Raw genomic sequence first — 24318 nt, 5'->3', positions numbered from 1 at the left:
TCTGGTCTGGTCCCTCGTGACAAATAGTCTGAAATAATGGTCTGTACAATAACCAGTGCAGCCCTTTGAGACTCTTTGTGATTAAGGGCTATACAAATAAAATACACATATCCTCTTCAAAAACAAGAAATTTTTTGAAAATATTTTCATTTTACTTCAGCAAATATATATACTTTCTACAAAAACAATACATATAATAATATAATAGCACTTTATGAACACAATGAAAATATGTATGTCACAATATATAGTTTAACATCTACATACAGGAATTTTATAAGATTTAAAGACAGCTGCCTGTTCTCAATTTGTATACAATGACTGCTGTTTTGGATACCAACAACAGTCTTGAGTAATACTTTTTAAATAAGTTTGAGGTATTTATGTTGATTACATGTTTAGCAATTTTCTTTTCTATTTACAGAGCAGCAATAAAGGGACAGTCGAGATGCCGTCGTTCTCTTGGACTGATGCTGCACCTGCAAGAAAAATGAGAGGATTAGCGGTCACATAGGTATCAAATAACTGATTTTTAAAAGGAAAACGGTAAGTAGTGTTAAGGGACATTTTGCAGAGTTGAAACCAATGTTCCCTCTAAGCTGCACGCACATTCTCACAGCGCACAAGAAAATCTAGCCAGCGCACAAAAATCAGGGCTCGAAATTGCTAATTAAGAAGCGATTCAAGTCAAAGTTACAGTGCATGAAGGTAAAAACACACGGGTTCCCCTGACGCTGTGTCCTAAATGCGGTATTTTGAAGTCGAGTCGAAGGAGAACGAAGTTGAGTAAAGTTAGTAGAGTTGGTCGAGAACCGGCTTCTTCAGCTCGGCTCACTAAAAGGAACCGGCTCTTTCGGGTCCTAAACAGCTCTTCAGGTTCTTATTGCTTCTTAGATCCCAACATGACCAAATATTATGTAAAATTATGCACAAAATGACTTAAAGGAAGGTGGGAATAGAACAAAAAAAGAAAAAAAATACCAAAATGAAAAAGTAGTGAAAAGCTGAGAAAAAAAATTAAAAGAGAAAAAAAAGAAGGGAAAATTTGGAAAAAAGCCAGAAAAAAAGAAAAGAAAGAAATGTAGGAAAAAAGTAAATAGAGGACAAAAAGAAAATAGTAACAGCTCGGAGAAAATAAACACAATGAGATTTTTTTAAAGGAATTTTTAAAAAAAGTAGAAGAAAACACAGAAAAAAGAAGAAAAAGTTTGTGTTGCATTCAAATAATTTCCAATTATATCAAGTGAATCTTGTTGCCAACATTGTACTTCCACAAAAAATGTGATTAAGTACAGTTCTGTGTCTTACAACCGACTAAATAAGCCCCCAAAAATGTTAATATTATGCGACAAAATATATCAGGAAATAAAAAGAAATGGATATCTTGTGAAAGAATTGTAAGAACAAACAACGTTTGTAGGCCGTACAACCTTTGCAATACTCCATTAGTCAATTCATTCAAAAGTGAAAACAATTTTTGCATTGCCGGAAACTCAGCAAAATGTCAAGTTTTGGACATGTTTAATAATTAATGATCTTGCCACACTTAGGATTATGGTTGCTCACTGTTGTTTCAAGCGTTGCTCACCGACTTTGTGTGAACGCCCAGCCCCGCGGAAAATTACAGGGAACATTGGTTGAAACCATAGATAAATGTGTTAACTGGTTTATTTTAACAGTTGAGTGAATGTAGTCTTATGTCAACACGCTATAAAAACTTCAGTTTGTGATCTTTGCCCAAATTTTGGTACCGGTTTGGAATAAAGAAAAAAATAAATGCAGGATAAAACTTTTAACAGGAGCGGCAGTGGCTCAGGAGGTAGAGCGCTCGTCTTGGGATCAAGAGATCACAGTTCGAATCCCGGCTCCTCCGTGTTACATGTCGAAGTGTCCTTGGGTAAGACACTGAACCCCTAATACCCCCAATAAGCAGGTTAGCGCCTTACATGGCTGCACGGCCGCTATTGGGAAATGTGGAGCACACTGTAAAGCGCTTTGGGAAGTCTTGACTTGAAGATACCAGCTCTTTTACACATTTACGCTTTACGCCCTCCAGTGGCCATATCGAGCATTTGGTTTTCATCTATTATTAAAAAAATAACTTTTGATAGGAATGACCTAGAGACCATTTCTTATTTGACATACTCAGAAATCTATGGCAGGCTGGATTGATTCATCTAACAGGCTATGTCTGTGTCTGACATGGAATTTACATTTATTTGACATCACATGATCCTCACCGACAGGGAGCTGATATAATTGTCCGTAATCTTGCTGCTACAGGTACCCAAAAACTTCAAAAATGCTGCGTAAATTATTTTATGAAAAATGGTGCGGTTAGGTGACTTTGTGTCTCTGTAGTTTGTATTCTTTCTTGTGCTTTTTTGCACTTCTTTTCGGTTCCTCCACAAACGTCATTTGTTTTTTACAACAATTCTTTCACAAGATTTCCATTTTTTTTTCTGGTATCTTTTGTCGCGTAATACTAACATTTTTGGGGGCTTATTGAGTCTGTTGCACGATACACAACTGTATTTAATCACATTTTTTAGTGGGAGTACAATGTTGGCAACAAGATTGACTTGGTATCATTGGAAATTATTTGAATGCAACACAAACTTATTCTTCTTTTTTTCTATTTTTTTTTTAATTCCTTTAAAAAAATCACATTGTGTTTATTTTTTCCTAGTTGTTACATTTTTTTCTTTTTGATCTCTATTTGCTTTTTTTCCTTTGTTTCTTTTTCTTTCTTTTCTGGCTTTTTTCTGAATGTTTCCTTCTTTTTTCTCTTCCTTTTGTTTCTTTTTTTTCTCAGCTTTTCATGACTTTTTCATTTTGGTATTTTTTTCTTTTTTGTTCTATTTCTCCCCCTTCTTTTAAGTCATTTTGTGCACAATTTTACATAATCTTTGGTCGTGTATGGATGAAAGAAGCAAAAACAACCTGATGAGCCGTTTGGGACCCGAAAGAGCCAGGTTCTTTTTAATGAGCCGAGCCGAAGAAGCCGGTTCTCGAAAAACTCTACTGACTTTACTCAACTTTGTTCTACTTCGACCTTGACTTCAAAATACCACATTTTTTTACCTTCATGCACTGTAACTTAGACTTAATTCACTTCTTTAATTAACAATTTCGAGCCCTGATTTTTGTGAGCTGGCTAGATTTTCTTGTGTGCGGAAAAGCTCTGGGTAGTGCGCAATTGCGCACGCACAGCTTAGAGGGAACATTGGTCAGGACTTAATATCTCTGTCTCACCTCATCTCTTGACAAAAGCCACCGGTAGTTCTCTGTTGGGAATCAAGAGTCCCGAGTGGATCACGTCAAGCCGCTCCTCGTCCGTGGCCACAATTTCGTAATCTCGGACAAGCTGCCGAGAAAGAGTCAATGAATAATTGCGTAGAGACCAACTAGTCTGTCAATGGTCACTTAGCAGTTAAATTGATAACCAAATGACATACCAATTAACTTTTCAATTTGGGGAATTGTATACATCGGTTCTCAGTTTCTAGATCATTTGCTCTCATATATACTCCAAGAATACTTTTAAGTCAACAACAAACAGAGAGTATTTGTACTTGTTCCTGTTGTACAGCCAATAGGTGTGGTATTTTCCTTTTTGGTTACTTTGTGAGTAATTAACTTCTTTTTTTGACGTATAATCCGCAATCTTTAGGCAGTGGGCAGGGGACACCATGAAGTGGTTGCCAACCAGTGGCTGTAATTGAACCCTGGACCTCCAAACCCTGGGTGTGCGCGCTAACCAGCCAGACACGTTTTCTAAATTACCGTAAATTCCGGACTATAAGCCGCTACTTTTTGCCCAAACCTTCAACCCTGCGGCTTATTCAGTGATGCGGCCAATTTATGTCATTTTTCTAACGGCCGCCAGCGGCGCTCGAGTACAAAAGGTAAGATTTAGACCGGTGGAATATATGCGCAGAGGAAGACTGCAACTTCTTAGCTTGTGCACAAATTAAATTAGCATTGACATATCCTCATCATGCAAATTGCAAAAAGAAAGGCACATGACGTAGCATTCAAGCAAACGAGCAGTCCGATAAAGAAGGAAACAGAGCTACTGCACGTGAACTTCACTTTGCGAGCGTGTTGCTAGCGTGTTTTTGAAAAAGGTAGCGTGGGGCGACGCCGATATGACAAAGACTCTTTCCCATACTGAAGGAAGACGACTTTGATGAGGTCAATTATTCGGAGGAAGATGAGGACAGCTAACGTGGTTTCTACTAGAACGGTATGTTTTCTTTAACAGACCCGTTTACTGTGTTGCGAGCGTGTTGCTAGTAGCGTTTTGCTACTCTCCACAGGCACGGTTTGGGATGAAAGTTATAATATTATAATTAAAGCTTTGAAAACTCTCTCGGTGTACCGTCTTTCTTTGTAAATATGTGTAACCGATGTATAATATGTATTTGCACCTGTATATTTTTGTAATGTATTTATTTGTATTTATTTTAGACACTTATTTTGATATGTCTTGCACGTGTGAACGAAAAATGAGGGGCGCAACAAACGCGGGGTGCCGAGTTTAAGTGGGGACCGCTAAAAGTGAGGGACCGAAAAGGAAAGAAGAGGGGGTAAAAAGTTGGTTAAAGAAAAAGAAGTTGCGTGAGTAAATGTGTTCATCTGATATATTTTTCCCACCCTTACCTTTAGAAATATACACTTTTTTCCTTGGATTACTTTCAACGGGACCTGAACTCTGCAGGGCTGCATCAAACCTTAAGTACCGGTATCATTTTCCGTTCATTTTGCCGGCTGTGATTTTTGAACTGTGGACTTTAACGAAGGACATTTAGTTTCAATCGCGGGACTTGAAGTCGGCTTTGGGTTCATTTTGTGTTTGTGTTACATGTTTGAATGTGGGCGGATGCGGCTTATATACAGGTACGGCTTGTGTATGTACAAAATCGGTTTTCCTCTTAAAATGTGGTGGGTGTGGCTTATAATCAGGTGCGCTCTATAGTCTGGAATTTACGGTAAATTTTGTGCAGGCTTGGGGAGTAACGGAACACATGGAACGGCAAAAATGATGTTGGCAAGCTGTTTGGATTTATTTTCATTTTGTTTCTGTCACATTTTATATTAGTTTTGCCGGAGATCAAAGAGATCAAAGCCAGGAGGGAAAGCTTACCACGTGTTGTGAGTCATCATTTTATTCATATTTAGTTTCTTTTGTCTTTTATTAGCATATTTGGTATTGGAGTAATCCAAAAGTAATTGAAAGTAATCCAGTTAAAGTAACCCTACCTAACCCTGACTGTATAACAGCACAGATTTGTTGGATGATTCTGAAGTCAAGAAAGAGTCTAATGCACAGGTGTCAAACAGGCGGCCCGCGGGCCAGATCAGGCCCGCTAAGGGATTGAATCTGGCCCGCGAGACAACACTCAGAGAAGCGCAAGAGAAAAACGAGCTCCAAGTTGAAATATGTCCACTTGATGTTGCCAAAGCCAGGTGCCTCTCACAAAGACACTGTACTTGTATTTCTCTCTCTCACTCTCTCTCTCTCTCTCTCTCTCTCTCTCTCTCTCTCTCTCTCTCTCTCTCTCTCTTTCTTTCTTTTCCACCCGTTTTCTCCTACTCTGTCTCTGTCTCTTTTCACTCTGTCTTTCTCTCTCTCTCTCTCTCTCTCTCTCTCTCTCTCTCTCTCTCTCTCTCTCTCTCTCTCTCTCTCTCTCTCTCATTCTCTCTCTCTTTCTTTTCCACCCGTTTTCTCCTACTCTGTCTCTGTCTCTTTCACTCTGTGTCTCTTTCTCTTCCTTTGTTGCTCTGTCTCTTTCTCTCTCTCTGTCTTTTAACCTCTTTTGCTCTCACTTCCTTTTTTCCTTTTCTCTCTTTTCTCTTTCTCTCTTCAAACCCTTTGCGCTTTCTTTTCTCTTTTCCCTCCTGCTGTCTTTCTATTTCTCTTTGGATTTCTTTCTTCCTCTCCCTTTCTTTTCCCCCTCTCTCACGAGTTTTCATTTTTGTTTCTCACGTTCTCTCTCTCTCTCTCGCTCTTTTTCTTTCTTTGTCCCGCCCTCTCTCCCTTTCCCTCCCTCTTTCTCTTATTTCTTTATCTCCCTTTTTCTTTCTCTTTAATCTACTAGTCCGGCCCCCGACAGAATGTTTGTTCTATCGTGTGGCCCCCGAGTTCAAATGAGTTTGACACCCCTGGTCTAATGGCACAGGGCCACTGGTCACAAAAAATAGATGTCAAAACATCCCTCCCCTGGAAAAAAAACGAATTTCGTGCTAAATAATGGTGTAATATTAGAACTAGCTAGTTTCCATGATGGTCACTTGGCCTTGTGAGCCACGATCTGAAAGCTAGCGAACTTACCCAGCAGAGAGCTAGCTGAAGCTGCAACTCGGCAAGCCGCCTGCCGATGCACATCCTCTTGCCGATGCCAAAGGGCACGTGGGCAAAGGGGTTGATGGTGCTATTCTCACGCAGCCATCTCTCGGGCTTGAAGCGTTTGCTGTCATTAAAGTACTCCTCATTGGCGCTGATGGCGTGGCTGTTGATCATCAGAACCGTCTGTAGGGTAGAAAGAGCAAATCATCGGATCGAGTAATTGTTGATATTATGAGTGTGTTTTCTTTACAGTCGGAGAATTCAAAATATTGTTTAACGTGTACTCATGCGTGTTCAGAAATGCCGGGCAAATTTGTAAGTACCGTATTTTCCGCGCTATAAGGCGCACCGGGTTATAGGGCGCACCCCCAAAAAATAGTTTTTGGTCTTATATTTTCCATACATAAGGCGCACCGGATTATAAGGCGCTACAATGGGAACGTCGACAAAACAGTCAGATAGTTCAGTCCAACTTATTACCCCCTTAACATTCCGAAAGCTTGCAAAGAAGCAAATACGTGTCTCAGACATGTACGGAAACAGTGTCTGTACGATGTCACCAATCACTCAAAAGCATCGTTCCAAATATCATTCGGAAGGTTAAAGTCTTGGGATTCAAGAAATGCCAACCATTCCTTAGTTTCTATTTTCTTTTTCGCTGGCAACTGTGTGGACAGCAAAGTAAGAATTTTATTGTGCAGGGAAACGGGGTTCTTTACTGTGCGTATGACAATAAACACTTTGAATTGAATTGAGTTTAAAAATAGACTCATCACAGAAACATCCAGATCGTTCTAAAACAAGATACCGGGAAAATATAAAGCTCATCTAAGTTCTCTTGCAGCCATCACGTTCAATAATGATACGTAACCATGGTCTTCTTACAACCGTGAGTGTCGTAAATCCAGGAGAGTAAAATTTTTACAAATACATAATAGTAAAAAATGTTTTCTCTATGCCGTAGTGCAACCCAACGTGTGATTCACATTCATCTTTTTCGGCCGATCGCAGGCTTTGTTTGGCCCCTTTAGCCTATGCGAGCCTGTAAATGATAAAAAGGATCCGCCCCCTTTACCTCCGATCAATTTTAGCCAATAGTGACTGATTCAAATGATGATTGACACATTGGTTAGGAAATGAAACGCCGGTATATTAATCCCAGCATACACCGCGGACGACTTCGCCTTCGGGGGAAAATCGAGTCGGCGGCTGCTTGCCTTAGTTGCAAGACTTTGCGACTTAATATTGATCCATATATAAGGCGCACTGTATTATAAGGCGCATGGTCAGCTTTTGAAAAAAATAAAGGCTTTTAGGTGCGTCTTATAGTGCGGAAAATACGGTAGGCTAAGATTAGTGGGTTGGTAGGGGTGTCGAAGGAATATGCGTCTGGACTTTGAACAGTACAGTTCATACATGATTTGTTATTTCAACAAGCCAGCACATGTGTCAAATGTAAATGAGCGTAATCTGCTCATATCAGGTGTATGGCGTATAATCCACTTACTCCTTTGGGAATGGCGTAATCGCCCAACACAGTGTCTTTGTCCATGGTCCTGCTGGTGAACGGGACGGACGGTGACAACCTGTAAATCAGGAAAAAAAAAACAACACATAGGAATTGCGTCTCATGCAGGTCCAATGTTCCCTGTAATTTTCCACGGGTCCGAGCGTTCACACAAAGTCGGTGAGCAACGCTTGAAACAAGAGTGAGCAACCATAATCCCAAGTGTGGCAAGATAATTGTTTATCAAACGTGTCCAAAATTTGACATTTTGCTGAGTTTCCGGCAATGCAAAATTATTTTTCTCTTTTGAATGAATTGACTCATGTACGATTGCAAAGGTTGTACGGCCTACAAACGTCGTTTGTTCTTACAATTCTTTCACAAGATATCCATTTCTTTTTATTTCCTGACATATTTTGTCGCATAATATTAACATTTTTCGGGGCTTATTTAGTCGGATGTAAGATACAGAACTGTACTTAATCACATTTTTTAGTGGAAGTACAATGTTGGCAACAAGATTCACTTGATATAATTGGAAATTATTTGAACACAAAATGTTCTTCTTTTTTCCGTGTTTTTTTTCTACTTCTTTTTAATTCCTTTAAAAAAAAATCTCATTGTGTTTATTTTTTCCAAGCTGTTACTTTTTTTTGTTCTCTATTTACTTTTTCCCTACATTTCTTTCTTTTCTATTTTTCTGGCTTTTTTCTAAATTTTTCCTTCTTTTTTTTCTCTTCCTTTTGTTTATTTTTTTCTCAGCTTTTCACTACTTTTTCATTTTGGTATTTTTTTCTTTTTTGTTCTATTCCCCCCTTCCTTTAGGTCATTTTGTGCATAATTTTACATAATATTTGGTCATGTTGGGATTAAAGAAGCAAAAACAACCTGAAGAGCCGTTTAGGACCCGAAAGAGCCGGTTCATTTTAGTGAGTCGAGCCGAAGAAGCCGGTTCCCGAAAAACTCTACTAACTTTACTCAACTTCGTTCTACTTTGACTCGACTTCCAAATACCGCATTTAGGACACAACGTCAGGGGAACCCGTGTATTTTTACCTTCATGCACTGTAACTTTGACCTGAGTCCCTTCTTAATTAGTAATTTTGAGCCCTCATTTTTGTGCGCTGGCTAGATTTTCTTGTGCGCTGAGAAAGTGCGTGCAGTGCGCAATTGCGCACGCGCGCAGTTTAGAGGGAACACTGTGCAGGTCTAATGTTCGAGTCTAAGCTGTTTTACGTGAGCTAAAAACTGTTTTTTTTCCATACAGTGAGAGTGGCGGTATAATCTCATGTCGGGCATCATATAACACCAACGACAACTTGTGACTGCACATGAGGAAAACATCGGCGCCCGGTCATGCCGCCGTATCACACGGAGATTGTTTTTTTTTCGAAATGTGGTCATGTGTGGGAGAAATGTTTGGGTTCCTTAATCTCCGTGGTACCACTCGGGATTCCGGCAAGGTGCTTGGTGGATGCAAACCGGAACACATCCAGTTACAGTAACTACACTTTCACGTGCAAAGGAAACAGTTAATTTTCAAAAGATTTCACTTACGGATTCAATTCACAATTATTTCCCTTTTTATTCACTCAGGAAACCAGAAAATATGCACACAAAATCAAATCAAATCCTAAATCGTCTCCTGTGGAAGCGAACGATACCATTTTGGATTGAATTGTAATCCCTCACATCAAACCAAATCAAATTGTTGCACCTTCAAATCGAAACATACCGACAGGGTTGGGTAGGGTTACTTTAACTTGATTACTTTCAATTACTTTACTTAAAATGACTAAATTTTGTGCAGGCTTGGGGAGTAACGGAATACATGGAACGGCAAAAAGCTGTTTGGATTTATTTTCATTTTGTTTCTGTCGCATTTGATGTTCGTTTTGCCGGAGATCAAAGAGATCAAAGCCAGGAGAGAAAGCTTACCACGTGTTGTGAGTCATCATTTTATTCATATTTAGATTATTTTGTCTTTTATTAGCATATTTGGTATTGGAGTAATCCAAAAGTAATTGAAAGTAATCCAGTAAAGTAACCCTACCCAACCCTGCTTGTAAGTAAAGTGGATCGTGTCCTAAATACATTTGTGCAATAAAGAAGATGGATTAGTTTTTGAATTATAATTTGACAGTACAAAATTTATTCGAAAAGAAAATGTTTACCAAGTACTGGTAAACAAACACTTGAGCCTGTAAATTGGATTTGTTTTTTGGTTTCAATGTATAATAAAGTACCGTATTTTCCGCATTATAGGGCGCACCGGGTTATAGGGCGCACCCCGAAAAAATAGTTTTTGGTCCTATTTTTGACATACATAAGACGCACCGGATTATAAGACGCTACAATGGGAACGTCGACAAAACAGTCAGATAGTTCAGTCCAACTTATTACCCCCTTAACATTCCCAAAGCTTGCAAAAACACAAATACGTGTCGAGAACACGTGCGGATGCGGTGTCCGTACGATGTCACTCAAATGCATCGATCCATCATTCGGAGGGTTAAAGTCTTGGGATTCAAGAAATGCCAACCATTCCTTAGTTTCTATTTTCTTTTTCGCTCGCAACTTTACTGTGCATACGACAATAAACACTTGGAATTGAGTTGAATTTAAAAATAGACACTCCATTCCATCCATTATCTGCACCGCTTATCACAGAAACATCGAGTTCAGTCTGAAACAAGATACAGGGACAATATAAAACCCGGAGTAGCTCACCGAAGTCGTTGTGTTCATAATAATGTCCAGCCAATGTCCTCTTATATCCGTGAGGGTAGTAAATCCAGGAGAATAAAATATTTTCAACTACAGAATAGAAAAAAATGCTTTCTGTATGCCGTCAGCCACGTGCTATACACTTTCATCTTTTTCGGCCAATTGCAGGCTTTGTTTTGCCGCTTTAGCCTATGCCAGCCTGTAAATGATAAAAAGGATCTGCCCCTTGACCTCCGAATAACTTTAGCCAATAGTGATCGATTCAAATGATGATTGACACATTGGTTAGCCAATGATACGCCGGTAAATAAATCCCAGCATTCACCGCGTACTACTTGGCGTTCGGGGGAAAATCTAGTCAGCGGCTGCAAGTTAGTTGGAAATCTTTGCAATTTTAAAATGGATCCATAAATAAGGCGCACTGTATTATAAGGCGCATGGTCAGCTTTTGAAAAAAATAAAGGCTTTTAGGTGCGCCTTATAGTGCGGAAAATACGGTAATAGAGTATTTAATAGAGTATTTAATAAATGAATTAAGGGTTGTACTTTGCCAGTTTTGACTACCCGGGACCTTTTTTAGACCGCAATATCATTCCGATACCTTCACTTTTTCATATTGTCTTAGTTTGAGAACGTCATTGTACCTCATGGACTCTTTGAGGCAGGCTTTGAGGTAAGGCATGCTCTTGAGGTGTTCCCCGCACGGCTGCTGGCCGTCAGGCACCACCTTCATGATTTCCCTCCGAAGCTCCTTCTGGGCGGCCGGGTTACGCGACAGGTTGAAAATGGCCCACAGCATGCTGTTGGCAGTCTGAGAGAAAGGGGGGTGGGGGGTGGGGGGGGAAACAAACGTCAGACAGGCAGCCCCTTTCCTTAGCATACATTCCGCTGTGGGGTCCTGAAAGGAGTTGAGAAATATTTCAAGTTCCTCAAAGGCCCCTTGACTCACACAGCGTATTTAAGGCACTGTAACTGTAGCACGTGTTTGTTTTGGAGCGAAGCAGTAGAACTCCCATACACATACTCACACTTTTTTTTTTACAGCACAGGAAATAGGCGAAAGGTTATTTATGCTACTACGATGTTTTGCCACTATTGTAGAGTGCAGCATTCCCTTCAACTTTGAGACTCAGAAAAATAGAATAGAATAGGATAGAATAGAATATGCATTCATTGTCATTGTTACAACATGGGATATATCGTAACAACGGAATTGGACGACTCCAGTTCCACATTTTACAGTGAGGATAATGAAACAAAGAGATAAAGGAACAAAGAACATGTTTTAACTGTCTTTGTTGTCTTTGTTGTAAATAGGCTCTGCTTCCTCCGGAGGGGGGGTGATGAGGGGGGTGAGGGACAAACAGAAATGGTGGATCGAACTGGATGTTTGATCTTACAGTACACACAGTCCAGTGTATTTTCCCGAATTGCTCAGTCCACGTATTGAATGGATTTGGGGAGTACAGTCCATAAACATGCCCGATTAAAGTCGCCGGCGACGATAAAAGCTCCGTTGGGGTGTGCAAGCTGCTGTTTATTGATAGCAGCGGGCAGGAGATTTAGCGCTATGCTAACGTTAGCATAAATAGCAAGCACAATGACCACAGTTAGCTCTCCCGGTAGATAGAAGTGTCTGCACGATACTGCTAGAAACTCCATATCGAGTGAGCAGTGTGTGTCAATGATTCGGCTGTTATTGTAGCGCGTAGTCTCCAACCCCTGTTTTTACCGGAGTCTCCGTCTCGTTCGTGCTGGTGAAGCGTGCGTCCTAAAAGTTGTAATGCGGCGTCGGGGAAGCCAAGACTTATAAAGAGCAGTGTTTCTAAACCTTTTTGGAGCCCAGGTACACTTTTTCTTCTTTAAGATATCTTGAGGCTATCTGCCCATTAAAAATGTATACAAATTCTATTTATCTCTCTATCTACCTTGGTCATATCCCTCAAGAGGGGTGACCGACAGCAAGACAAACACATACAATAACAAAGAAAATAAAAGGGAAAAAATAGCAAAAAAACACACACAAACTTTTTGGGACCATGGCCAACCCAATTGCCCAAACACCCAAACAAGTTAGGCACCTTGGCACCCAAGTTGGTCATGCTTTCGTCCCTCCAGATGAAAACGGGACACCAGAAAGCGGCCATGTCACTCGGGTCAGGGTGACACAACACACTCTCCTGTCCAACAGCTTTCACTGGTTTACCCCTGCCGCATCATACGGGTGCGCAGCCCATCCTTAAGAACGCATCCACAATCCCACTATCCTTTCACAACACCTCTCCCCTCCTTTCTATCACCAACAAGAGCTCTAGCTTCCATACAGCAAGACAAATTAATATCCGGTATTTATTTGGCAGAATACGAGGCTCACCTAGAGGGAGCTGGCATGATTGTCTGCCATCTTGCTGCCAAGAGTACCCCCCCAAAAAACGTAAACCTTGTGAAACGATGACCAGGAAAATGGTGCAGTTTGGTCATTTTAAATCTCCGTAGTTTGTATTCTTCCTCGAGCTCTGTAGCATTCGTTTTCAGTTGCACTCTGCTATTTTTTTGCACTATGATGACTATTTCTGCACCAAATGCATATTGCACAAACCCTTACGATACCAAACTGTATGTAACATCCTACATGCCGGCATTTCTTGTGTAAATATTGTGGAAATTATAACTATAACCTTATCCTCCTTGTTTTGTAACCTTATCTTCTCTGTTCCTTCATCTTCTTGTTTTTTTTACCTCACTGTGAATGTGTGAAACTGGAGTGTCATGCCCAATTTCGTTGTCACAATATGTTAACCCATTTTGTAACAATGACATTAAAGGTATATTCTATTCTATTCTATCAATCGTAACTAGAAATTGGATGAGTGATAGAAGTCCATTGATTGGTTAGAATTGTGGAAAACATAATTACAATTTATAGTTATTGCTTTGAAATATCAGCCCGTTTTTTTTCATAGGGAATAGAATTTTGTAGGAGTGACCTGAAATTGGTATTGACAACTACTCAAAGGTGGCTTATGGAAATCAGTCTTAAGGAAATTGTAATGATTTTCTATTTATTATGTGGGATAAACAAGTTAAAAGTACAAATAAAAAATAAGATGTTCTTCTTTTCAGCAGAAAGGGTAGTTAAAATAAGACCCACAATTACCGTAAATTCCGGACTATAAGACGCTACTTTTTTCCCAAATGTTCAGCCCTGCGGCTTATCCGGTGAAGCGGCCAATTTATGTAATTTTTCCAACGGCCGCTTATGACGAGGAAGACTTCAACTCCTTAGATTATGCAAAACATTTTGTAATGTATTTATTTGTATTTATTTGAGACACTTATGCTGATTTTCACGAGCGAATAAGAAAGAAGGGGCGGAGCAAACGCGGGCTGATGGGAACTGGGGACGGGTAAAGGTGAGTGTTTGTGAACGCAGGAGACAATAGTGGATATATGTTTTTCCCACCCTTACCTTTGGAAATATACACTTTTTTTTCCTTGGATTACTTTCAACGAGTACCCCGACTCTGCAGGTCTGCATCAAATGATAACTAGCTTGCTCTGTTCACCCCACATATCGCCCAGTAATGCAGTCCCACTGGGAACGACGCAATAGCACTGATAATTTCTTGACCCTTTTGGTAGGATCTTGAGTCAGTTCCTCGGCCTATTGGGGTTGAAATGTATCATGAATTGACTAATTTTAGATAGTGGACGATTGATAAATAATATATATTAATAAACTTATTCAAAATCCCCCCGTCAACAGAACAGTTCATTAAAAAAGCATTCATTATTTAATGTGGGCGCATGCGGCTAATATACTGGTGCAGCTTGTGTATGTACTAAGTCGGTTTTCCTCCCAAAATGAGGTGGGTGCGGCTTATAATCAGGTGCGCCTTATAGTCCGGAATTTACGGTAGTCGATTTCTTCTTGTTTTTGCCTTGTATCCTTATGTGTGCAAGTGTCAACCGCCTTAGCTGAAGAATGCTAATTATGAATAACGGACTCTGGCCAAACAAGCTACATCTTTAAAGTCTTCTCAGAAGAAAGCGATAAAAGATAAAGCCAGGTTGGTTGCTCAGTTGTTACCTAAAATCACTCTCCCCTCCCCCCAGTATAATGCGCTCCGTGGCCGGAACACCGATGATAAAAATAAGTATAATAAAAGCAGATAGACGTGGTATAAAAATATATATAAAGGATCTCAGTTGGGCATTGTTAACACGATTGAAAAAATATTTGATTTTGAACCTTTGAAGGACACCTCCAACTACGCCACCTCTAACAATGGATTTTCTTATTTTTCTTTTGCGGTGCCTTACCGTTTCCACACCGCCGATCTGCAGCTCGGTGATTGCAGCGTAAAGTTCCTTCTTGGAGAGGTTGCTGTTGTGCAGGATGTCGCCGATTAGGTCATCCGCTGCTCCAGGCATCTTCCTCTTTAACTTCTTGTCGATGTAAACTTTGGCTGAGGTGAGAGATCACAAAATAAGAGCTATGCCTTTTATGAAATTGGAATAGCCTCAACCCTTGTGTCTTTAAATTGGGGGAAGTCATTGAATTTCTTATCCAAAATAGTTAATTTCATCTCATCTCATCTCATTAGCTGCACCGCTTATCCTCAGTAGGGTCGCGGGGGTGCTGGAGCCCATCCCAGCAATCATCGGGCAGTGGGCAGGGGACACCCTGAACTGGTTGCCAGCCAATCGCAGGGCACACAGGGACAGACAACTCGCTCGCTCATTCACACCTAGGGACAATCTGGACCGGCCAATCCACCTGAAATGAATGTCTTTGGAATGTGGGACGAAACCGGAGTGCCCGGAGGAAACCCACGCAAGCACGGGGAGAACATACAAACTCCGCACAGGAAGTCCAGTAGCTGGATTTGAACCCACACAGGAGGTTGCCGAGACCTTAGAACTGTGCCGCACACGCGCTAACCACTGCGCCGCCGTGCTGCCTGTTGGCAAGCTGTTAGGATTTATTTTCATTTTGTTTCTGTCGCATTTTAAGTTAGTTTTGCCGGAGATCAAAGAGATCAAAGCCAGGAGAGAAAGCTTACCACGTGTTGTGAGTCCTCATTTTATCAATATTTAGTTTCTTTTGTCTTTTATTAGCATATTTGGTATTGGAGTCATCCAAAAGTAATTGAAAGTAATCCAGTTAAAGTAACCCGACCCAACCCTGCGTATGTATTAGAATAGAACACAGTAGAATGCATTGCCGTTGAAACATGTCAAATGCTCAGTAAAATTAAAAAGTGACATCTGATGGTTCAAGTTAACTAGAATAAAATAGAATACAAATAAAATACAGCACAATTACCACAAAAAACAAACAAAAATAAGCATGATTGTTTTAAGAATATAGACTTATAAATGATAAAAATAATAATAAATAAATAAATGTTATTTGTTGTATGAAGGTAAAAATAGTTATTGTAACTATTCACTTTTATTTTTATTATATAATAAAACTTTGAGGTGGCATGGGATGTTTTTCTGGAAACATCCTATTGACAAGAAGCTTTTGGAGACAATCCAAGACAGACTAAGGAGACTGTATGTCTCTTATGCTCTTGGAACATTGTAACATCCAATTGGAGAAGTTGGATCTCGTGGGTGGGGCAGCCAAGTAGCTTTCCCGCTAAAGCTGCTGTCTCCTGAGACCAGATCTCCAGATAAGTGGAGAAAGATGGAAATATAGATGAACTGAGCACATTGCAAAAACATGTTCTTGATGTTATACGACACTCTCCAAAAGTTTACGATCTGCTGTCATTTTGTGACGTTCATACACTTGCTCACTATGCTCTCAAAAGTACGCTTCATACAATCCAAGTCTTTTTATTTTAAAATACAGTGGAACCTGGGTTCTCGACCATAATCCGTTCCAGAACCCTGTTCGAAAACCGATTTGTTCGATCGCCGAAATCATTTTTCCCATTAAAAATAATGTAAATCGTTTTAATCCGTTCCAACACCCTAAACGTTTACCATGAAGTTTTAACGTAAGCTAACCCAGGCTAATCGTACGTTCGCGTTATCGTAATCTTCCGTACGAAAGATTACACTAACATGAATGTGTAAAAATTAAAAAAAAGGATTATGAATAGGATTTCTTACCTTTGTGGTGGACGGTGGGGAAAGAAAAATCATCAAAAATTTTTCAACCTCTTCCAAAACTTGCTTGCTTATAGCGCTAACTTCCTTAGCCACATCACTCGATTTCAATGCATCCTTATTCTTTACTATCGTACATGCTGTATTCACTAGCAAGATCGGAAATTCGTACACCTCTTTCATATTTAGCTATTATGTCTTTCTTAAAGGCAATAGTTGTACAAACAACTTGACTTTTTTCACCTGTCCTGCTTGCACCGACCTTCTTTGGAGGCATAATTAGGGGCTAAAACACCCGTACGCCGCTCAGCATCGCACCCTAGCGTACCGGCGTTCGAACTCCGATTTTTTGACCGAACAGCGAAGCAAGAATTTCTCGAAATCTTCGGTCGAACACCGATTTGTCCGGACTGAGAGGCGTTCGAAAACCCAGGTTCCACTGTATAATAAAATGTTGAACTAGTTTCACACGAAAAAGTACCTGTACTAAAAATGCGATCCCATGCTTCTGTGTGGTCCTGCCATGTTTTGGTGTTGAGACTCTTGTGTAGCTCCACGGGCGTGACCATCATCATGCCGAAGGTGCTCATCATCTGTAAAGGAAGTCAGACCTTTTAATCCAATCATCACTTTTTGCTGATGAGTGCGGTCTTTGCTCCTGGTATCACCATGAACCCCATGCCCCCTATTCTGCATACCCTCCCTCTTCTGTGATAATACATTGACGGTATTGGTTTGCCCCAGTAACCGGCTTCACTGGCAGCCGTTCAGCTGACCTCGGCTTATGTGAACCCGGCGAACCGGCAGCCAACGTGAGTCCGGCATGCAGATCGTTGAACGTTTGTGTGGAAATCACGGTCTGGGGTTAACACACAATGAAAACAGGACTGAATGTTCCGGTTAACCTCAGAGACCTGGATGTACCAGCTCAGTAGCCTAGATGGTAAGGCGCCCGCTTTGAGACTGGGAGGTTCGGGTTCGCGCCCCGGCCGAGTCATTCCTAAGACTTAAAAAGTGGTCGGCGGCGCCCTCTCTTGGCTGCGGCTGCATCGGGTCAGATGCAATCGACATTTCGTTCTGTGTACATTGTTACACAGAATGACAATACAAGGAAATTATTATTATTATTATTATTATTATTATTATTATTATTATATATATATATATATATTAGCTGGTGAACAATACTGCCATCTGCAGCACTTTCGCTGGATTCGCCGCTCTAGTCTGTCAGCATTTGGTGCTCTCAATTCAGTGGGATCTTAGCTTTTGATCATTTTGAACACTCAATTGAATAATAGTTCAAAGAAATTGTAAAACATTGGTTTGTCAAACAACATTAAAGTGCCTGACTACAATTTAGTTATTTTTACGGCGGTGGAGAGTTGGGTGAAACAAAGTTACTCAATGGTTTAAGTCGGGGATCAGCAATGTTCCCTGTAATTTTCTGAGCGTTCACACAAAGTCGGTGAGCAATGCTTGAAACAACAGTGAGCAACCATAATCCCAAGTGTGGCAAGATAATTAATTATCAAGTTACATTTTGCTGAGTTTCCGGCGATGCAAAATTATTTTTCTCTTTTGAATGAATTGAGTCATGTATTATTGCAAAGGTTGTACGGCCTACAAACATAGTTTGTTCTTACAGTTCTTTCACAAAATATCCATTTCTTTTTATTTCCTGACACATTTTGTCGCATAATATTAACATTTTTGGGGGCTTATTTAGTAGGTTGTAAAATACAGAACTGTACTTAATCACATCTTTTAGTGGAAGTACGATATTGGCAACAAGATTCACTTGATATAATTGGAAATTGTTTGAATGCAACACAAACTTTTCTTATTTTTTCCGTGTTTTTTTTCTTCTTTTTTTTAAAAATTCCTTTAAAAAAAATCTCATTGTGTTTATTTTTTCCCAGCTCTTACCTTTTTCTTTTTGTTCTCTATTTACTTTTTTCCTACATTTCTTTCTTTTCTTTTTTTCTGGCTTTTTTCTAATTCTTTCTTTCTTTTTTTTCTCTTCCTTTTGTTTCTTTTTTTCTCAGCTTTTCACTACTTTTTCATTTTGGTATTTTTTTCTTTTTTGTTCTATTCCCCCATTCCTTTAAGTCATTTTGTGCATAATTTTACATAATATTTGGTCATGTTGGGATGAAAGAAGAAAAAAACAACCTGAAGAGCCGTTTAGGACCCGAAAGAGCCGTTCCTTTTAGTGAGCCGAGCCGAAGAAGCCGGTTCTCGACCAACTCTACTAATTTTACTCAACTTCGTTCTATTTCGACTCAACTTCAAAATATCGCATTTAGGACACAACGTCAGGGGAACCCGTGTATTTCTACCTTCATGCACTGTAACTTTGACTTAAGTCGCTTCTTAATTCGTAATTTTGAGCCCTCATTTTTGTGCGCTGGCTAGATTTTCTTGTGCGCTGACAATGTGCGAGCAGTGCGCAGTTAGAGGGGACACTGGGGATCAGCAACCTGCGGCTTTAGAGCTGCTTGTGGCTTATCAGCGCTGCCCTATTGAATGACTAACTTATGAATCATCTATCCTTTTCATTTGAAAATAGGTTTTCATTTTTTTGTGGTTATGGCTCTTTCAAAATTTCGAGTTGCGGACCTCTGGTTTAAGTTCATACTATTGTTGAAAGCTATATTATTAAATGAAATGAAATGAAATAATCTGCATTTATATAGCGCTTTTCAAGTCAAGACTTCCCAAAGCGCTTTACATTGTGCTTCACATTTCCCAATGGCGGCCTTGTATTGCAGCCATGTAAGACGCTAACCTGCTTATTGGGCGTATTAGTGGTTCAGTGTCCTACCCAAGGACACTTTGACATGTAACACGGACAAGCCGGGATTCGAACTGCGATCTCTTGATCCCAAGACGAGCGCTCTACTTCCTGAACCACTGCCGCCCCCAAGAATTAAAAGAATGAATGCATTGTAAATACAGGCTACTTTTTAATAATACCATCGAAGAATAAAAAAGTCAACATCCTGGTCATGAGAAACTACTTTTAAATTTGAAATTAAATCGAAAAAATCATACTTTTTTTAAGCAGCGGTGTGTATCATTTAGCTCCTGATACCGGTAAAACACATAATTTAATAAAACAAACCATCAACATCACCCATATAACAGCTAAAAAATGTTTGTGTTCAATTGGCAGATGATTTTGTTTGTTTTATTTATTGTTAAGAATTAAAGGACCTTGAAATGACCTTATTTGGCATCAATGCAGGGACAAACCAAGAATCCTTGAAACGACAATCGATCTAATATCAATGGCTAATAGATTTCCCCATTTTAAAGTCCACTTTTTTTTCCCTTTTCTTCTTTTTTTTTTACACGGTCCAATTAAATTGTATTTTTGCTCTTAAAGGGACATTGTGTATTGTTTGGTACATTATTCTTTAAAAATCAATAGTGTTTGAAACAATAAGCTAATATACATGAACTATCATACACACACTGGGCAGCACGGCGGCGCAGTGGTTAGCGCGTGTGCGGCACAGTTCTAAGGTCTTGGGAACCTCCTGTGTGGGTTCAAATCCAGCTACCGGACATCCTGTGCGGAGTTTGTATGTTCTCCCCGTGCTTGCGTGGGTTTCCTCCGGGAACTCCGGTTTCCTCCCACATTCCAAAAACATGCATGTCAGGTAAACTGACCGGTCCAAATTGTCCCTAGGTGTGAATGAGCGAGTGAGTTGTCTGTCCCTGTGTGCCCTGCGATTGGCTGGCAACCAGTTCAGGGTGTCCCCTGCCCACTGCCCGATGATTACTGGGATGGGCTCCAGCACCCCCGCGACCCTACTGAGGATAAGCGGTGCGTGCAGCTAATGAGATGAGAGATGAGATCATTCACACATACATTTTTAAAACACTCAGAGGTTTATAAATTAGCATTTATTTTACATAATTGTCCGCCATCTTGCTGCTACGGGTACCCTAAAACCTTTAAAAGACTGGGCATAAAAACGGGAAGTAAAATAGTGCTTTTTGGTCACTTTGAGTATCCGTAGTTTGTTGTCCATATGCTTTTTGGCATTTGTGTCTAGATATAGAAAAATATAGTGGTCAAATAATACACACTGTGCCGTTAAAAAAATCACATTTTTGGGGGATTGTAAGAAAAACGAAAGATTTTTAAGATCTGGGTAAAATTTTACACAAACTGCACTTGACATGTATTGTCATTTTGATCAAGGAGTGTGGCAATCGTGATTTTTTTTTAGCTACGATGAATAATAAAAGTGATTTTTCAGCAGTAAAACTAAAAAAAAAAAGGTTTATCAGAAAAACTTACAGTTTTGACAGCAGCGATGAAGTTCATGGCTTCTTCGTTGACCTTCTCTTGCAGCAAACCAAATCGCTTGTCGTAGAGAACCAGACAGATGGCTAGATTTAAGAATGATACAATTTCAGCTTTTTTTACGATGTGAAAACGTAACTTGTTTATATGAATGATGTTCAGGTTTTTTTCCATACAAATTTTAGATCAGGGTTTGGGAATATACGGCTCGGGGGCTAGAAATGGGTCTTTTTATGAGTACATCTGGCTCGGAGATAAATTTCCCAATTTTAACACGTTCAGGCAGTGCAATACAGTACTGTGTTTGTACAACTAGCTGCAATACTGCTATAACGCTGTTCTACATTGTAGGCTAGTAAAAAGAAATACAATTATAATTTTTCACGTTTTTTCTTAACCAATTAGATGCATCAGAATACACATGTGAGTGTGATGTCCACCTTCTAGCATTTTTCAAGAGTTTTTGCATGGCAACTTTTGAGATGAATAATAATAATAGTATAATAATATATAATAATAATGATAATAATGATAATAATAATAATATAATAATAATAATAATAATAATAATAATAATAATAATTTCCTTTGTATTGTCATTCTTTGTAACAATGTACACAGAACGAAATGTCGATTGCACCTGACCCGTTGTAGCGAGCCGATGCAGCCGCAGCCAACAGAGGGCGCCGCCATTTTACCAACGTTATAAGTATGATGACCACTGGATTCTGAAGGTAAGAACTGTGGCCATGTCATGTACCTGTAGGTAAATACCTCCGTATCCTTCCCATTTGCAGTATTTTTTGACATTTTTGTGTAATAACTCTGCTCGCACCTTGTTTTAAAACCGTTATTCTGGACAAAAATGACAGTCCCAATGAATATCAATGATCTCAAGTAAAACCAAGAGATAGTCGAGTTTTAACTGGGATATTTGTTGGAATAAGACACAGGGTCTGGCATCATTATTGCACATATTTTATGAAATCATCAAAATGTTACACAATAAAATAAAATGAGCTGAAGAATTAGCTTAGCCCTGGAGATCAAAATTTATATTTTTCTTCTTAAAATAATATGATGTGTCTCTCACTGAAAAAGTATATATTTTGCCTTATTGGCTCTTGAAGTCAAAAGAGTTCACAACCCCCGATTTATATAACCAAAAAGCCAGTTAGAACTGTTACAACTCCTTAAATTTGTTTTCCCATTTTGCTCCCGACCAATAGATTAAAAGTAAAACTTACTTTCAAAAGACCATTTATTGAGTTCGAAGTACAGGTCTTCAATCTTCCCATCTTTGCTGATCGTCCCAATTCTACTAACAAATTCTGCCATCACCTATTGTAAAAGTAATTTTTCAGTTTCTTTTCTATGAATCAAAACAACTGTCTTAACGGCGGGGTTGGGTCGGGTTACTTTCACTGGATTACTTTCAATTACTTTTGGATTACTCCAATACCAAATATGCTAATAAAGGACAAAAGAAACTAAATATGGATAAAATTACTAAATTTTGTGCAGGCTTGGGGAGTAACGGAATACATGGAACTGCAAAAATGATGTTGGCAAGCTGTTTGGATTTATTTTCATTTTGTTTCTGTCGCATTTTATGTTTGTTTTGCCGGAGATCAAAGAGATCAAAGCCAGTAGTTTCTTTTGTCTTTTATTAGCATATTTGGTATTGGAGTAATAATAATAATAATAATAATAATTTCCTTGTATTGTCATTCTGTGTAACAATGTACAAAAGTAATTGAAAGTAATCCAGTTAAAGTAACCCTACCCAACCCTGCTTAACGGTGTCGGCTGCGCCTCACCTCGTTGATTTTGCGGTCCAGCTTTACAACCTCCGTCGGCTTCATCAGCTTCTGCTGGAAGGCGCTCCTCACCCTCTGCCAGTCTTTTCCCTCCCTGGATTCAAACCCAAAAAGTTGCTTACCCTCCCAAGTCTGAACATTCCAGATCCGAACGGCGACGACTTACAGAATGAGGAGCCCGTACGCTTCGTCTCGCAAGTCCCGGTATGCTTTCCATGGTTTGATCTCCAGTCTCTGCGGGTGCGCACCCTCTTTGCGGTAGAGCGCCTCCAGCAGGCAAGGACCGCCAATGTGCACCGACTCAAAGGAGCCGAGCTTCAAGCGAAAGATTTTCCCAAACTTTTTGTGATAATCCACCTGAATAGTACAGGGAGGGAAATCAGTTAGATTAAATGCAACACAAAGAACGCAAGACGGAGCTTACCAGAGCTTCGTGCTGTCTCGTGAGTCCTCCTTTACGCAGCAGCTCCACCAGGCTGCCGACCAGAGGCCAGTTGGTGGGTCCGGGAATGGCATCCAGACTGTGCGCCCCTGAGAAGGGGGAGGAGGGGGAGGAGGCAGCGGCGTGCGGGCACCGCACTGCAACCTCCACAGCATCCTTCTCCTCCAGGACGCACACCGAAGATGTTGGCTTCAAGTGTTGCAGTCCCACGTTCTTCTTCCTCAGCAACTCCACGATTTGCGGCACTTTTTGGATCTGCGCCCTCATCCTCCTCCTTGTGGGTTGGATAGATTTGCGTGTGTGCGTCAAGATTTTATTTTCCCCTCCGTTTTCTTGATTATTACTATTTCTTCAATGGTTTTTTTCTTACTTTCTGTTCTCTTTCCTATCTTATTTTAAGGTGGTAGGCTTTGCTCGCTTTCCTGGAAGTGTCACACCTCACTGCCACATTTATACCCCGAGTGGGTTTATTCCGTCCCTGCACCGAGCCAATCAGGTGCTGGTGCGCCATGGTGTGGCCGCCGAGCCCACCATTCATTTATGGATCCACATTGAGAGGATCGTATGGCCTCAGATAGACCGCAGAAGTGCCCCCTCGCGTTCATCTTCAATAAACCCGCTCAAGCAAATATCCCGCCCCTCTCCATGAAAGCACGAGCCACTGAAGGTGACGCGGTTCGTGCGCACCGATGCGCCATCGGGGAGAAACGAAACTTTGGTGAGATTAGGCCAACATGTTACTACACACACTGGGGGTAAATATTTGTTATTGGGAAGAGAACGTAGAGCAATTTTTGGTGTTTGCTCATTGGGGACTTTTTCTCATTTATTTTGGAATTGAAATGGAATTGCTATGTAGATGACACTCAATTGTATGTTCCACTGGAGACAACAGGAAAGTTAAGTTGTAGAAATCTGGAGGCTTGCCTTACTGAGATTTAAAGATGGATGTCTCTTAATTTTCTGCGCCTTAACCCAGAATAAAACTGAAATGTTGATTATTGGTCCAGCTCACTGTCGTGA

General features: G+C 40.1%; 1 protein-coding gene across 1 annotated transcript; it reads right to left on the bottom strand.

Annotated features, from left to right (window-relative positions):
• Positions 1-139: 139 nt before the first annotated feature.
• Positions 140-23880, bottom strand: cyp24a1 (cytochrome P450, family 24, subfamily A, polypeptide 1). Its single transcript, XM_088339012.1, has 12 exons — positions 23278-23880; positions 23020-23210; positions 22854-22947; positions 22281-22374; positions 21028-21119; positions 17194-17305; positions 14910-15055; positions 11231-11397; positions 7860-7938; positions 6338-6535; positions 3256-3367; positions 140-479 (listed from the first exon to the last, which is right to left on the bottom strand). Exons 1-11 carry the CDS (start codon positions 23560-23562, stop codon positions 3257-3259), a joined length of 1569 nt encoding a protein of 522 aa, XP_088195138.1. The 5' UTR covers positions 23563-23880; the 3' UTR covers positions 140-479; position 3256.
• Between the last annotated feature and the right edge of the window lie 438 nt (positions 23881-24318).

The sequence above is a fragment of the Urocampus carinirostris genome, chromosome 6 (genome assembly GCF_059441175.1).
Source record: "Urocampus carinirostris isolate Australia breed hairy pipefish chromosome 6, RoL_Ucar_1.0, whole genome shotgun sequence".
NCBI classification, from domain to species: domain Eukaryota; kingdom Metazoa; phylum Chordata; class Actinopteri; order Syngnathiformes; family Syngnathidae; genus Urocampus; species Urocampus carinirostris.
The sequence above is the reverse complement of the archived record's forward strand: the minus strand, read 5'-3'. Positions and strand labels throughout refer to the sequence as shown.